Source organism: Parambassis ranga, chromosome 15 (genome assembly GCF_900634625.1).
Source record: "Parambassis ranga chromosome 15, fParRan2.1, whole genome shotgun sequence".
NCBI lineage: Eukaryota > Metazoa > Chordata > Actinopteri > Ambassidae > Parambassis > Parambassis ranga.
The window spans coordinates 14,091,131-14,105,580 of NC_041035.1; the positions used below are offsets into that span (position 1 = coordinate 14,091,131).

At 40.4% G+C, this 14,450-nt stretch overlaps 2 protein-coding genes across 5 annotated transcripts; one reads left to right on the plus strand and one right to left on the minus strand.

Moving 5' to 3' along the window:
• Positions 1–2,101: 2,101 nt before the first annotated feature.
• On the minus strand, positions 2,102–8,144 carry LOC114447494 (zinc finger protein 883). 4 transcript variants are annotated; one of them, XM_028423782.1, is made up of 2 exons: positions 7,930–8,144; positions 2,102–5,615 (listed from the first exon to the last, which is right to left on the minus strand). In XM_028423782.1, the coding sequence occupies exon 2, from the start codon at positions 5,495–5,497 to the stop codon at positions 3,842–3,844; it is 1,656 nt and encodes a 551-aa protein (XP_028279583.1). In that variant the 5' UTR covers positions 5,498–5,615; positions 7,930–8,144; the 3' UTR covers positions 2,102–3,841. The 4 variants fall into 4 exon arrangements, with proteins under 4 accessions (XP_028279583.1, XP_028279584.1, XP_028279585.1 ...); XM_028423783.1 differs by lacking the exon at positions 7,930–8,144 and adding an exon at positions 7,197–7,608; XM_028423784.1 differs by lacking the exon at positions 7,930–8,144 and adding an exon at positions 6,698–6,886.
• Positions 8,145–11,022: 2,878 nt separating this feature from the next.
• Positions 11,023–14,300, plus strand: ftr14l (finTRIM family, member 14-like). The gene is made up of 7 exons (XM_028423397.1): positions 11,023–11,673; positions 11,755–11,850; positions 11,926–12,159; positions 12,255–12,414; positions 12,503–12,667; positions 13,152–13,288; positions 13,448–14,300. The coding sequence occupies exons 1-7, from the start codon at positions 11,227–11,229 to the stop codon at positions 13,829–13,831; spliced, it is 1,623 nt and encodes a 540-aa protein (XP_028279198.1). The 5' UTR covers positions 11,023–11,226; the 3' UTR covers positions 13,832–14,300.
• The last annotated feature ends 150 nt before the right edge of the window (positions 14,301–14,450 follow it).

A 14,450-nucleotide genomic window follows, 5' to 3' on the forward strand; every position in this document is an offset into this window, starting at 1 on the left:
CATGGGTCCATGTACAGCTGTACAGTATAAATGTGTATTAACTTTTTGTATATAATTTTAAAAGCAATATGTAATGATTTGTGCATTCATAGTCTTCATTGGGTATGTTCTATTAAATGGTTCATGGTGTATCAACAGCATTGTCATATTGAAGTACAGTAAAGTAAAGTACATCTTGTCATGTAGTAGTAACCACCAATAAAACTGTGTATGTCAACCATGGTGTCTCTTTGGCATGATATGTCTTCCTGCAAAATGATATGTTAGAAGCAGGTGCAGTGGAAAATGCAGTGGAAGTGCAGGTGCTCCTTCTTCTTCATGAACAAGCCGGCTGCTGAACTCAAATGTGGCAGAGAGACCATTGAACACTCTGGAAGGATGGTCCCCGTCGCTGCATAATAATGAGCTCTATGGCACAGGTCCAACTGCATGACCCACAATCTGTGCAGTAGGTCTATATAGGCAAGTGTTCAATAAAATGCAGTTCTGTTGCATAATTGTTTTTTTAATAACTAAAAATGTTTAGTTCTAATTTAAGCAGATTTGGTGTGTGCACCTTCTTCTGCAGTCACAGAATAAAGTCCTGGACAGCACTTTGACACTTGTACGTTATGTAAAAAGTTGGTACTGTTCATTTGCCCAGCAGATGGCGCTATTCACTTTTTCAAAGACCTCGAACTTTTGAATAAAGCAATGGGCTGGAAAGCCTCAGTGATTCAGGGACCTTCATTTGGCCATCACTAATTAACAGAATAAATTCACTGACGCTTGTATTGGCCGCCACAACGCCAATGGTTTCCGGTCTTGTCACGTGATCAACGAACTGTAACCCCATTGGCGGATGGTTCGAGTTCATTGAGAATCCATTGCTCATCCTTTGTGATCTTTGGATACTCGGATGCTGCGTCTGAATTTTGGACTGAATTTGAGCACACTGAAATATATGCATCGAATTGGTTTAACTTCAATTTTTTTTTAACTCTAAAATTTGTCAACATTGAAAAATAATGAAAGTAAGATATTGAAATTTCAATGTCTTGAATCGGATGACAGAATTCAAATAATACTTAATTGTGGTGTTAAAAAATCCAGTGCTTGAAATTCAAAGGCTTTTAAAATGTAGAACAAGATGAGACATAAGATTTACATTCAGATATATTATTTAGATTCACATTTAACATTTATATTTACCATTTAACATTTACATTTATATATCATTTTGATTTGACATTTAGATTTATATATAATATTTACATTTAAATTTACCATTATTTACATTTCATTAAATGTGAGAAAACTAGTCCTCCTGATAGTAATTGTAACTTTATATTAACCATAAAGTTAACTTTATGAAACACTTCAACAAACATTAAACTAATACCTGGAGGAATCATCATCCTCCCCGAGGTACATATGGCACATACACTGTTCTATGTCAGTAGACAAAAACTTTCCAGGGGTCTAATATGCCAACTTCAAAGAAACTCCATGGTCACTGTGTAAGGATACCGTTTGATTGTCTTGTACAGTACTTGTAAAAAAAACTTAGATCTTCAGATACAAAAATGTATTTTAATCTCATACCATCCAACCGTGTTTAAAGAATGAGTATGCATACATAAGATCTGTTGGTGATGGGTTTTGAGGGCTACCACCAATATAAACACCAATGATGTAAACCAGATGCACATATGCCTCTTAACTGGACTGCTCCTTCTGCATACTAGAATAGAATAGAATGCCTTTTACTGCCACTCTGCAGATGTACAATGACTGAGTCCATCATCGTGACGTTCCAGTTTTAAGACTAAAATGTTACAGCTTGAGTAAAACTCCAGATAAGTAATGTCAAACACTGTTGGAGTAGAATCTGCCCCATGCCTGAAATCTCACATTTGAAAGCATTTGCTGGTAAAGACTGACACCGTGTGGACACACAGTGCAAGTACACTTATAGCTCAAATACAGCACCTGCCACACTCGCACTGCTGTGTATTATCTATTCTGAATACTGAAAACAGGTTAACCCGAAGTATTATGAACACCTTGGACTTTTATTTAACTGTCAGGCTGTCAATATTCAATTGATTGAACACCACAAGAGAGTCAACAACCTTTATTTATCCATATATGTGCCACTCAGAAATGGGGAAGAGGTGTTACAGGATTTGCCCTTAAGAGGAGTCTATATGGATCTTTTACAATTTTTCTCTCTACAATGAGGCCATTGACAAAAATGAAGGGGAAAAAATAGACAATATGGTTGTAACAGTGTAAACACATGCTAATATACATGAAAGCAAAAAAAAAAAAAAAAAAACGCATCAGTGACATCAAATTAAAATGTAGGGTAAGTTAGTATGAATAAGAACAAAAGACTCCTGAAAACCCTAACTTTTTTCTCAAATAACAGCTCGGCATACATTTCTACATAGCATGCAATAAGGCACCTATCTAACACAAGGAAGAAACCTATGCTACAGTTTGAAGCACAATTGTTATCCAAATAAAAAGGAAAAGAAAAATATTGCTCACCAAAATGTTCACTCTCATAAAAGCTGTATTTCTCATTCCCTTTCATATAACCCAAGCCATATCTAAAAAAATACATCAGTTTGTAAAAGATATCTTACACAGAACAGTAAATAGAGCGTGATCCATTGGACTTCAGAAAAAGTCTTGTAAAAGTGAGTTTTTCATGTAGTTCTTTTAGTATACACTTTTTTTTTTAAACTTTTTTGTTTTAGATCAAATTGTGAGAAGCTGCAGATCAACATGAGTTACCTATAACCTATACACAGGTAATTGAATTAGTTTTCAAAGCAATAAAGTGTAACGTTTGCATCTGATGTACATCTGGGGGACAGAAGAAATAATTAGGACACAGGTCTTGTTGCAATATGCTACCCAGTAGGTTTTTATTTTCTGTTATGCACTTCTTTATGGCTAGATTGCATGTCATATTAGACTTAGCCTCAGGGTGTCAGCCTGTATTGCTCTCTGTACAGTCAATGCAGCAGTGTTAACCCATCGTAGACATAAAAAAAAAAAAAACACTTGTAAATGTACAAGACGACTCACATCTGATTGAGCCCAATTCCAAGCTGCATGAGAACACTTGCAACATGTTTCATCTCCAACACGTAAAACAAATTAAAGTCATAAAAGAAAGCAAAAAGGTGGAGACAGAGTGGATCTTACTATCAAAATGTAATCTTTTGGAACAGCACACTAGTCACCTATACATATATATAAAAGAAAATCATTAAGTATTTACATTGGATTTTCCATTTGCTTCACATGGGTTATGTGGGTGAAAAAAATATTTAAATTGAGACAACAGTTCTTGTTCAAATTGTGTTTGTAGCCTTGACTAAAGTTGCAGCTGAAAAGCGCATGTGCCCACCTGGATGTACATGAATTCTTCCATCAGAAAGGCTAACCAGAGGGTAAAGAACATTTCCCCTCCAGGCAACATTTTATTATGTAGATCGTCAATATTTTTTTCTTTTAAAAGTGTTCAAAAAGAGGTCCTGGAGTGAGTGAAGCACAATCACAAACAAGAATAGAGACTCCTTCACAATCTATTATTCCACCCTGGATTCAGCTCTGAACTATAGGCTCCACTGTCCTTCAGGCCACGCCATTTCCTTGAAGATTTGTGTGTTACGGTCCATTTATTCTCAGCTACTCCACTTCAACATACTTATGTGAGGACCTGACCTCTTGTCTATTAGAAGGTGGCCTGGTGTTTCCTGTGGTGCTGTGATGTCAATGAAGGGATCCTTGGTCGAACTGAAATGGGGTGCATGAAAACACTTGTGCAGATGGGAGAGAGTGCTCACTGATCTACATGGATCCTATGATGTCTGGAGAGGGATGATGAATGGTTAAAGCCTTTTCCACACTGAGAACACCTGTATGGTTTCTCCACAGACAGGATGCGCTGTTTTGGAAAGGCGTTGTTAGGGAATGCCTTCCCTGCTGGGATGGTGGTGTACTGCTGTGGCTGTGGTGGTGGTGATTGTGGCTGCTGCTGTTGCTGTTTGTTTTCCAAGTGAACTCTCTGATGCCTTGCGAGCGAGGAGGAGTGATTGAATCTTTTGCCACAGTGAGCACAGGTGTAGCTCTTTCCCTCTGAGTGGACTCTTTGGTGCCGTGACAGGGAAGAGGAATGATTGAAGCCCTTATCGCAGTGGTGGCACATGTAGGGCTTGTCTCCCTGCTGGTGCACCCTCTGCTTTGGCGGAGTGCCATAGGACAAGGTCTTCCCAGGCTGAGGAGGAGAAAACATTGGATTTTGCAGGTGGGTCTTGTGGTGGCGAGAGAGAGAAGAGGAGTGATTGAAGCCCTTGTTGCAATGTCTGCAGGTGTAGGGCTTCCCCCCAGCATGGACTTGCTGGTGCTTCTTTAGGTGGCGTTTGCGGACAAAACTCTTCCTGCACATGTTGCATTTGTATGGCTTCTCACTAGAGTGGATCCTCTGGTGCTCTCTCAGAGTGGCCGCAGCCGCAAAACACTTTCCGCACTGTGCGCATCGGTGGGGTTTGTCTCCGAGAACAACTGCGGCATGGGTCTTCTGGTGTTGCTTGAGGTTGGAGGTGGTGGCAAAGCCTTTGCCACACTGGCCACAGGTATATGGCTTCTCACGCGCATGAACCTCCTGATGCTTTTTCAGATGCCTTCTGCGGACAAAGCTCTTTCTACACTGAGTACACTTGTAGGGCTTGTCCTCTGAATGCATCTTCATGTGTTCTCTGAGTGTGATGGCAGCAGCAAAGCTCTTACCACACTCTGAGCATCTGTGGGGCTTGTCTGGCAGATGAATCATCTGATGAGACTTAAGGCTGAAGGCATCAATAACATCTTTGCCCATGATCTCAACTCCAGGGGGAACATAGGGCTTTTCTTTCATGTGAATCTTCATGTGCTGCTTGAGGCTGGCCTCTACAGCAAAACTCTCACCACAGTGGACACAGATGTAAGGGTTGAGATCTTTGTGGATCTCAAAGTGTTGATGAAGATCAGCTATGCTGCCAAAAATCTCCCCACACTCATTACATTGCAGGCCATGGGCTTCATGTATGATCACACCATTCTCAGATTCCACTGTCAACTCGCCACCATGGTCAGACTCTACTTTAACCACATGCTCACTCTCCGTCTTCAGGAGGACCTCTCCCAGCAGAGCCTCACCTCCTGTCGTCTTGATTTCTGCTCCTGTAAAACAGTGCATCTCTCCATGTTCCACTTTAATGTAATCATGGTCTGTCTCTGCTACAATTGCATCGACACATGCTACAGCACCAAGCTCTGTCCCCAGTCCCTGGATCTTTAAGTCTGAGCCATGAATCTCCAGCTCTAATCCACGCTTTTCCTCTGTCATGATCTCAGTTTCGGCTCCATAGTGAAGGTCGACATGGCTGTGGGCTATGACACACTCCGACCCAAGCGTGTCAAGGCCGGGTGTGTCACATTCAGTCTCTGATTCAGCCATGAGAACACACTCCAGCCCCACGACCTCCGTTTTCTTGCCGGACGATAACTTAAGAGGGAATCGGGGTATATAGTTGTTTAGGGCAGTGCCGCACCAGTGTTCTCGTTAGCAAGCAGTTCTGTAAGAGAAAAAAAGAGAATAATAAATAACTACAACATCTTGTGTGGTGGTTCTTATTTTAGGATAACAATACTATAGAACAACAAATCTAGTTTGACCAAATCAGCTGTCAACATGCTACAAATCAGACAAACTTTTGGTGTGATTTAGACTGAATCCCACAAAGAATGTATTGTAATAAATATATAAATACATTTACTAATTAAAAGCTCAATCTTAAATCAGAAAAATAAAAAACGTTGTTGGTGGTCCTTTTTGTAAGTAATATTTTGGTTCGTTTCCTTGGTAACATTGTAAACAAAAAAAGTAGAGACACTTTACATCTCGGCTGTTTAATGTTTTTGTCCCCTTTTCCCTAGCTGACCCGGGGACAAAACAAACAGAAACTGGTGTATGTTTAACACAACAGGTGACTGACATCACAAAATACGATTTTAATTTAAGTTTGTAGTTGATAAGTATATACTTCTGTATCTGTAGTTTGCAGTAACCTAGATGCTCAGACTTTGGGTTTAGAGCTCACTCTTAAACAGCATTTAAGGATAAAATGTATATTCCACATCAAGGACATGAGATTTGCGATACACCTCAGCCAGCTTGATGATCAATTTAGCTGGCTAAGTTAGCGTACAAGACGAGCCTCACCTCACTTGCTAATGCAATTGATAAAATCAAAGTGGACCACATCATAATAAAGCTCTAAAATTCTCACTTAATCCGCAAACCAGGGCCCAGTTGGCCTACTTACTTGCCCATCTGTGCAGCTCACTCAGGGCTATTACTGAATACATCCTAAAAATATGTATAGGTATTTAAAATGCGAAGTTTTATTATTAAACACTACACTGTTAGTTGCTAGCCTTCCATAACAGCTACAAATAGCCTTCATAGCCGCTAGTTAGCTGGCTATGGTCGATGGGGGACTGGTTAACGACAAAACAGCATTGTGTTAGCTGCTAATGTGTTCGCGATTTAGCCCGCTAACTAGCTTCGCGGAAAAACCAACACGCAAGTTATGGTTATAAGGGCTACAAAAGCCATCAAATACTTAGATTAAAGCCAGTAATCGAGTTAAGTAACCTGGTACAGTTTACGACAACGACCGACGCGGAAATTCTCCTTGTGCAAGTATTAACAGGCCATCTTGTTGTGCCACACCAGCACTTCCAGCTAGCCAAGATTACACACTCGCCTAAGATGGCTGCCACTAGCTAACGTTAACTGCGCTAGCTTCCGCCATTCGGAACATATCGAATTAGCGCTGCCCCCGAAGCGATCTCTCGTGTAAGATCGTATCATAAAGCGAAGGCTAGCAAGTGCATGAAACATTCTGCGACAGAAGGGAATACGCGTCCTGCTCGCATTAGCAGGCAAGCAAGAAAAATTTAGGCTAACGGCAAGTAGGTTAGCAAGCTAAGAGCCACATCGTAATTCCAAGCAGGAGCTGGCTAGCTCAAACAAAGATGGCTAACCTAAAGCGATGGTCGCTTTGCGAAAAGCCCGGGAAAGAACGCCTTTTACTTACATACGAACACGCAAGGACATGTATCGAACAGTAGATGCAGTTATAAATACATACCAAAACATGAAAATGATCAGATGAGCTACTGATCTGTTGCTTTAGCAGACACGATAAGTCTTGGCTACAACCCTAAAGCCCTCCTCTACTGCGGCAGCAGCCGACAACCCGCACACGACTTCAATGGCGGCCTTGCTGATGTTAGCAGCTATCCAGCCGAGACAACATTAGCGTGTCGGCTATATAGCCATGATGCCAAGCTAACAAGCCAGCTAATCCAGTTTGCTAGCGCAGCTAAAGCCTACTCCCCAGTTTAGTAGCAGCCTGTAGACTATAAAACATTGGAGCGGAAGCTTTCCTAAACCGCCCATCCGACCATGTTAAGCCCGTTTCGCATGCAAAGACAAGCTAAACATAGATGTAACAAACACGGATGCGCATATTTTACAACATAAATATCCTAGATGAAACACCAAGCTGAAACAGCCCCTTATAACAATGTACTGCTGCGTTTGCCCGCTTTCCCAGCAATCATAATGTTACAAGCAGTTCCGAGTCAAGGCCTGTATTTTTCCATTATAAAGTTAAGAACTGGAGACGCAACAGAGACAACCCATACGATGACTACATTACCACAATAAAACAATAAGTCCGATTATATTCCGTTGAATACAGATGTCCCTCTGCCTCAGTGCTGCCTACTATTCAAGAGGAATTTAAATGATGAATTTATCACCGGGAGTAAGGACCACATCGGTTGTAAATGTCTAAATTCTTGCATGCACACACCCACCTTTCTGTTCTTTTGCGTTTTAATGGCCGAAGAGGAGAAAAAGGCAGAGAATCGTTTATACGGTATGCTTCAAACTCTGGGTTGAGAATGGCTTTGCAAGCTGTAGTGAGCCTCGTCAAACTGCTGTGTGAGTCTTCCTCTCTCGCTCGCTCTCTCTCTCTTTCTGCCTGTGTGTGTGTAGCTGGCGCCACAGCTCATCTGGCGCCAACGTTGGACAACCGACGCACTTTAGCGAAAGCAATCATTGTCATTTTAATGGAGCGCGGAAGCCACTGGCGCCCCCTACAGACTAGGAGTAAACAATCACAATTATGTTTATTTCCTTAAAGGTGAAAAGCACTAGGAATTTGCTGTGGTGGTTTTATGCACACATAAAACATTAAACAAGTACAAGTATAAAGAATAGAATAAGATAAAGCTACAAATGGACTTATCTAAATGTATACAATATACAAATATGATATATCTGTGGATGCTCTAAATCGAGGCAACTGGACTCAAGCAGAGGTGGGAGTAAGTCACTCATGTGCAAGTCACAAGCAAGTCTCAAGTCATAACCTTCAAGTCTCAAGCAAGTCCCATTTAAATATGATGAGACTCAAGCAAGTCACAAGTCAAGTCATACAAAAATCGAATCTAGTCTTCAAATTAAAATGCTCACAATGGCATGTTTAAAAGAAAAAAAATATATTGCTCATTAAGTGTCTCTAAAAATATTGACTTTAGGATACATTTATAATGTTAACAAAATAAATATTCCTCACTGACTCACGTAATAATGCAACAATAGCTTGATATGTTCATATTTTTAGTTTGGTTGCCCAGCAACCAAACTCTTGTCAAATTAAACATTTACAAAGCTGATTATTATGCATTTTAACAGGTTGTTAAATACCTATTTTACATACAGAAGTAAACGCCTATTTTCCGATTCTGGAATCAGATCTACATATTCCAGCCTGTAACCCTTCTCCTCATGTCCATCGCAGATATATGGCAAACAACAGATTATCAGCCAAATAATATCATCTACTTCATCCCAATACGCGCAGACACAGACACACACACACACACACACACGGCATGTGCATAAATGTGCATGACTCTCTCTCTCTCACTCTCTCACTTTGAATAAACGCGATGAAGTTGCACTTATCACTCACTACTGTTGGTACTCACCACGAAACTGACTGTATGAAGAATGTTGCTAAGTTGTTAGGTTCCTCTGCAGCTGTGTTTTATCATTCTCCCTCTCTGATACTTGCACTGTTGCACTGAAACTGTCAGCCAATTTGTTATTTGTTATTTTTTATTGCCGTTGCTAGGCAATCAAACTCTTGTTCTTCCCTCTTTCTTCTTTCTTTCTTTCTTATTCTTCGGTACTTTTTTTGGCTCAGCGTATCTTCAGCATACATTGACCGATTTCCGTCATTCAACTATCAAAATGTTAATCTCACAGAGGACACTCCAGGTCAACTTTAATTTCTTTTTCAAAAAATTACATTTTTTAAATATTAGGCAATTTCGGTGTCATTTTTAACATGGGAGTCTATGAGAGAGCCCTTCAACGAGGGTCATCTGCCAAATGTATCTCCTCCTACAAATTTCATTTTAGTCTTAAAACGCTCATTAGATGCTGCTCTATCAAACTTGTATTCAGAATTTTCTAATTCCGAATCGTTTCTGCACGCCAGGCTCTCAAAGTTGAAGTGGTTTTTGAAGTCTCCTCTGCTGTTACCATGGTGACAGGCTGACACACAGAGGCATACACAGAGGCATACAAAGCTCTGAATTGCCGTGATTCTCCAGCAATTCAGAGCAATCCTTCACATCAGCGTTCAAAGCAATGCTTCAGCTGCATCAATCAAACTTGCATTTTCTTCAGGAAATGCCTTTTTCTAGTTTTAAAAAAAATAACAATGACATCCTCAATGGTATACATTTGATGACATCATTGTTATTTAAAAAATGCAGATTATATATTTAAAATTTCAAGTCCTTTCAAGTTATCTGTTTCAAGTCTAAGTCATGAAAACCAAGTCAAAGTCAAGTCGAGTCTTTTATCAGTGTTAGTCAAGCAAGTCTCAAGTCCTCAAATTTGCAACTCGAGTCTGACTCGAGTCACCCACTTCTGGAATCAAGGATTGTTTTTTGAAGACGTTTTGCCACTCCCCCAGTTCGAACTGAAGAAGCCACATGGGGGAGTGGCGAAAGTCTTCAAAAACAATCCTTGAGTCCAGTTGCCTCGATTTAATCTCTTGGAAATATACAAATATGACCAAAACAATGCACGACAAACAGAAGGTGGTGTAGGTCAATAACACCGAAGTAAATTTAAAGTAGAAAATTTGAGATGCTATTTACACCAAAATAGTCATAATAAGTGCATTTATACTCAATAGCATTTCTTTAGGCATAGTTTACTAATACCGCTAAAATTTCAGAAGAATTTATAAAGCTCAACTCGACTTTAGTTAGCTCTTTACTTAGCTTAGCTTAGCTTAGCAAGGTTAGCTTAACTTGAACACTTTGAACACTCGATCAGACGGTTACCAAGTGAAGTGCTTATTGAATTGTGATCTCACTGCGAATCAGCTTTGTTAGCCTATAGCTAACATACTAGCCTCCAGCCAGTTTACAATTATGTGCAATATTTTTGCAACATGTCTGGAAATGTTCACACAACATTTTATGTAAGCTATGTAATGTCTATTCTTATTTTAACCTCATTAGCAGGAGATGTAATTAGCTCTAGATGAAATATAAAGGCATTGTGCAGTAATTTATTCATCCCACAAGATGGCGATGTTTTTCCCCATTGGCACTTTCAATAAATTCCTGTGTGCAGTATTTAAAGTTAGTTATAAAACAAGGTGATGTTTGAATCAAATAAAACCAGTTAACCGGTCAAGTCATATGTGTATCACTTTGAAATACGCTGCACCAAGGATTTCTTCTTTTTTCTTTACATTTCATTTGTTTCTTTGTCTCATTGTTTAAGCCATTCCCTGCCTATTAAACGCCCAACCAGGAATACTGGTTTTACAGTGAGAGCAGACCACATAGCAAACATTCTGTCACACAGATCGTCACTCACACAGTTTCACTAAAGCTGTTAACATCAGGAACTCTGGCGATATCTCATGCTTATGATTTTAAGGTCTTTTTTTGTTTGTTTGGCTGCTGATCTTAACACTTTTTATTTAGAATTTCACACGCTGCTGCTGAAACAGTCAACTGTGGATTTAAAGTTTCTTATTTTCTACTGAATATTTTTTATAATCCCAAGGTGCCAAGATGTCCCACCCTGGCAGTCTGGATTTAGACAGATACAGCAGCTTGGATAAATCACGTCGATCGACCAGTCGTAGTCAGCCTGTAGAGCCCAGCTTTAGTCGTAGAGGTCAGACTAAAGCTGGATCCATACTCCACGAGAGCAAGCCCGGGGAAGTCCTGTGTGACTTCTGCACAAGCAGGAAGCAAAAGGCTGAGAAGTCCTGCTTAGTGTGCCTGGCGTCCTACTGCGAGACTCACCTCCAGTCTCACTATGACTACCCTGCACTGATGAAGCACAAGCTGGTCAAAGCTACGGGTCAGATGAGGGAGAAGCTCTGTGCACAGCATGACAAGCTGATGGAAGCTTTTTGTCGCACAGATCAAACATCAGTGTGTGTTTTGTGCATGATGGATGAGCACAAACTCCACGACATTGTGCCAGCTGGAACCGAGAGGACAGAGAAACAAGTGAGTGGTCGATCTGTACTCTAAAGCAAAGATTGTGTTATAAGGTATTATCAGAGTGGTAGATGTTTTTCCCTCTTACAGAAACAACTTGGTTCCACACTGCAGAAATCTCAACAGAGGATCGATCAGAGGGTTAAAAAGTGGCAGGATCTGCGTCAAGCTGTTGAAGCAGTTAAAGTAAGTTAAAAAGTGACACTAATCTAAACCATAGCAACCTTTACAAACTCTTCTCTCCTCTCCCGGTCTCATTAGCACTCTGCTCAAACAGTCCTTGAGGAGAATGAGCGCATCTTCACTGAGCTTGTGCTCTCCATAGAGAGGAAGTACAATGAAGTCAAGGAGATGATCCGCTTACATGAAAAGACCACAGTGACCCAGGCCGAGAGTGTGCTAGGCCGCCTGGAGGAGGAGATCACTCTGCTTAGGAAGAAACACACTGACCTGGAGAAGCTCTCACACACTGATGATCATATACATTTCTTACAGGTGAGGCAAATGAGCATCCCAACTTAGTCCATGTATTGTGCAAAAGTCATGAGTCTTGCTAGTTTTTATGTTTATCTTTTTGATGTTTCTCCCAGAGCTGGCAGTCTCTGTCCGGCCCATCGGGATATGAAGACCTTAACAACATCAGCGTCGCCCCCTATTACTCCTTTGATTCAACCAAGAGAGCCATCGCTGCACTAAAATTACAAGTAGAAGAAGTCAGCAAGACAGAAATGAGTAAAATCTCAGGCGCAGGTAGAAACATGTGTCTTTCTTTGTTTCATGTTGTGCTGAGCTCTTTTTTCATTTCTATTTTAAGTCTCTGTACTGTTTTTATTTGTAGTGAAGGAAGTGTACATCACACAAGAAGAGAGAAAAGAAAGAAGAGAGTCGTTCCTGAGAGAAGAACCAAAGGCAAGGGAGGAACCAAGGATGAGAGACGAACCAAGGATGAGAGACGAACCAAGGATGAGAGAGGAACCCAGGACAAGAGAGGACTTCATGAAATGTGAGTTATTCGATTCACCCACCATCACACAGCAGCCACAGCAAGCCCCACTCATGCCACAGGATAAGTATGTTCTGTATTTGTCATGATTTCATGCACAGCATCTCCCTGCGTAACAATGGTAACAAGTGTTGAAATGACTGAAACTCTGAAGCCATGCTGCCTGCAGAACAGGTTTGGTGAAATGTAAGAGGCCAAACCTACAGTTTGAGTAAACAAAGGAGTTCCTGCTATAACTTAGCCTGAAGAAAGCGTTTCAACAAGATGATTTACACATGATTTTAGTCTGTGGCTCCACCCTCTTAATGCTTTTGTTTAGGATTATTTAAACATTTAAGGTGTTAGACTTTAATAACATTAATTAAAATAAAGTTAATACAGTAGATTCATTAAAACAATCTATCCCAAAGACAGGACAACACTGAATAACTTAACAATTATGCTAGAAAAAAAGCACACTTTCATCTTCACCTGCTCTTTTTAGACTCTTGCCAGATGATTCTGGATGTGAACAGTATCCACCGCAACCTCCACCTCTCTGAGGGTAACAGAGTAGCCACGATGAAGAGCGACGCAAAGAACTATCCTGAGCACCCAGACCGATTTGACCACTGGCAGCAGGTAAGAATTCACTGTAGAGAAGTCACTCTGATCTAGTGTGTTGTGAAGTAACCATTGATCAGATCATTAGGAACATTTCAAATGTGTCATTTGATGTTATTAATTTAAAATAACATTTCTAATATTACATCGATGGTGCTTTCTATTTCCCATCTGAAGGTGCTGTGCAGGGACAGTGTGTCAGGGGCTCGTTGTTACTGGGAGGTGGACTGGAGGGGAACAGAGATCGATGTGGCCGTCACCTACAGGAGCATCCGCCGCAAAGGAAATGGCAATGAATGCAGCCTGGGCTGGAACGACAAGTCCTGGAGTTTGTACTGTTCTGACTCCAAATTCTCCTTTGTGCACAACAACAAAAGCAAAGACATCTCAGCTCCAGTGTCGTCTCGTATCGGCGTCTACCTGGATCATGCTGCTGGAATGCTTGCCTTCTACAGCGTGTCTGACGGCATGCGTCTTCTGCACAAAGTCCAGACTACCTTTACAGAGCCCCTGTACCCCGCATTCAGTGTGTGGGGGTTCGGTACCAGTATCAGGCTGTAGCAGACGTGTTATGTCACACTGGAAAAGTGCTCTGTGATTCATTTATCAGGGTCGTTTTGGCGAATCAAATTGAATCAATTGAAAAATATGAAATGATTGATTATGTTTTGATGTTCTTGTTATTTTCTGACCTTTTTGTTGGTAAGTTTTAGGCATTTTCATTCACTGATGTCTTTCAGATGTCTGTAGAATGACCACATTGTTGCTGTTTTATTTGGCATTTTACTCTGAATATCTCTCTGCTACATTAAATGCAAGTTAGGTTGATACTGAGCAGCAGAAAGACACTGAAAATGTTTCATCATTTCTGTACTGATACCTTAAATATAGAAAGACATTAACAAGCTGAAGCTCCAGAGGGCAGCAGAAACACGTTAACACAAAGTTCAGTTTGAAACTTTACTTTTCACTTGGAAGAGAGAAAAAAAGCAACAAGAGCATTTTTGTTGTTTTCACTGTAAAGGCAGTTTTTTCAGATGAAAAAAAAATACAGTAAAAATTATGAATTCATTAAAAAAATATCTTTTGCTGGCAATGTTTTGATTGGGCTAAATTATTTTTTGATAGTCATATTTATCATGTAACAGCTTTGGATAGTTGGTTGTAGGCGAGTGTAAAT

Coding starts and splice junctions, on each gene's coding strand:
- ftr14l (XM_028423397.1), top strand. CDS start 11,227: ATGTCCCACCCTGGCAGTCTGGATTTAGACAGATACAGCAGCTTGGAT. Junction 12,415..12,502: donor GAGTAAAATCTCAGGCGCAG/GTAGAAACATGT, acceptor TTTTATTTGTAG/TGAAGGAAGTGTACATCACA. Junction 13,289..13,447: donor GATTTGACCACTGGCAGCAG/GTAAGAATTCAC, acceptor TCCCATCTGAAG/GTGCTGTGCAGGGACAGTGT.
- LOC114447494 (XM_028423782.1), bottom strand. CDS start 5,497: ATGGCTGAATCAGAGACTGAATGTGACACACCCGGCCTTGACACGCTT.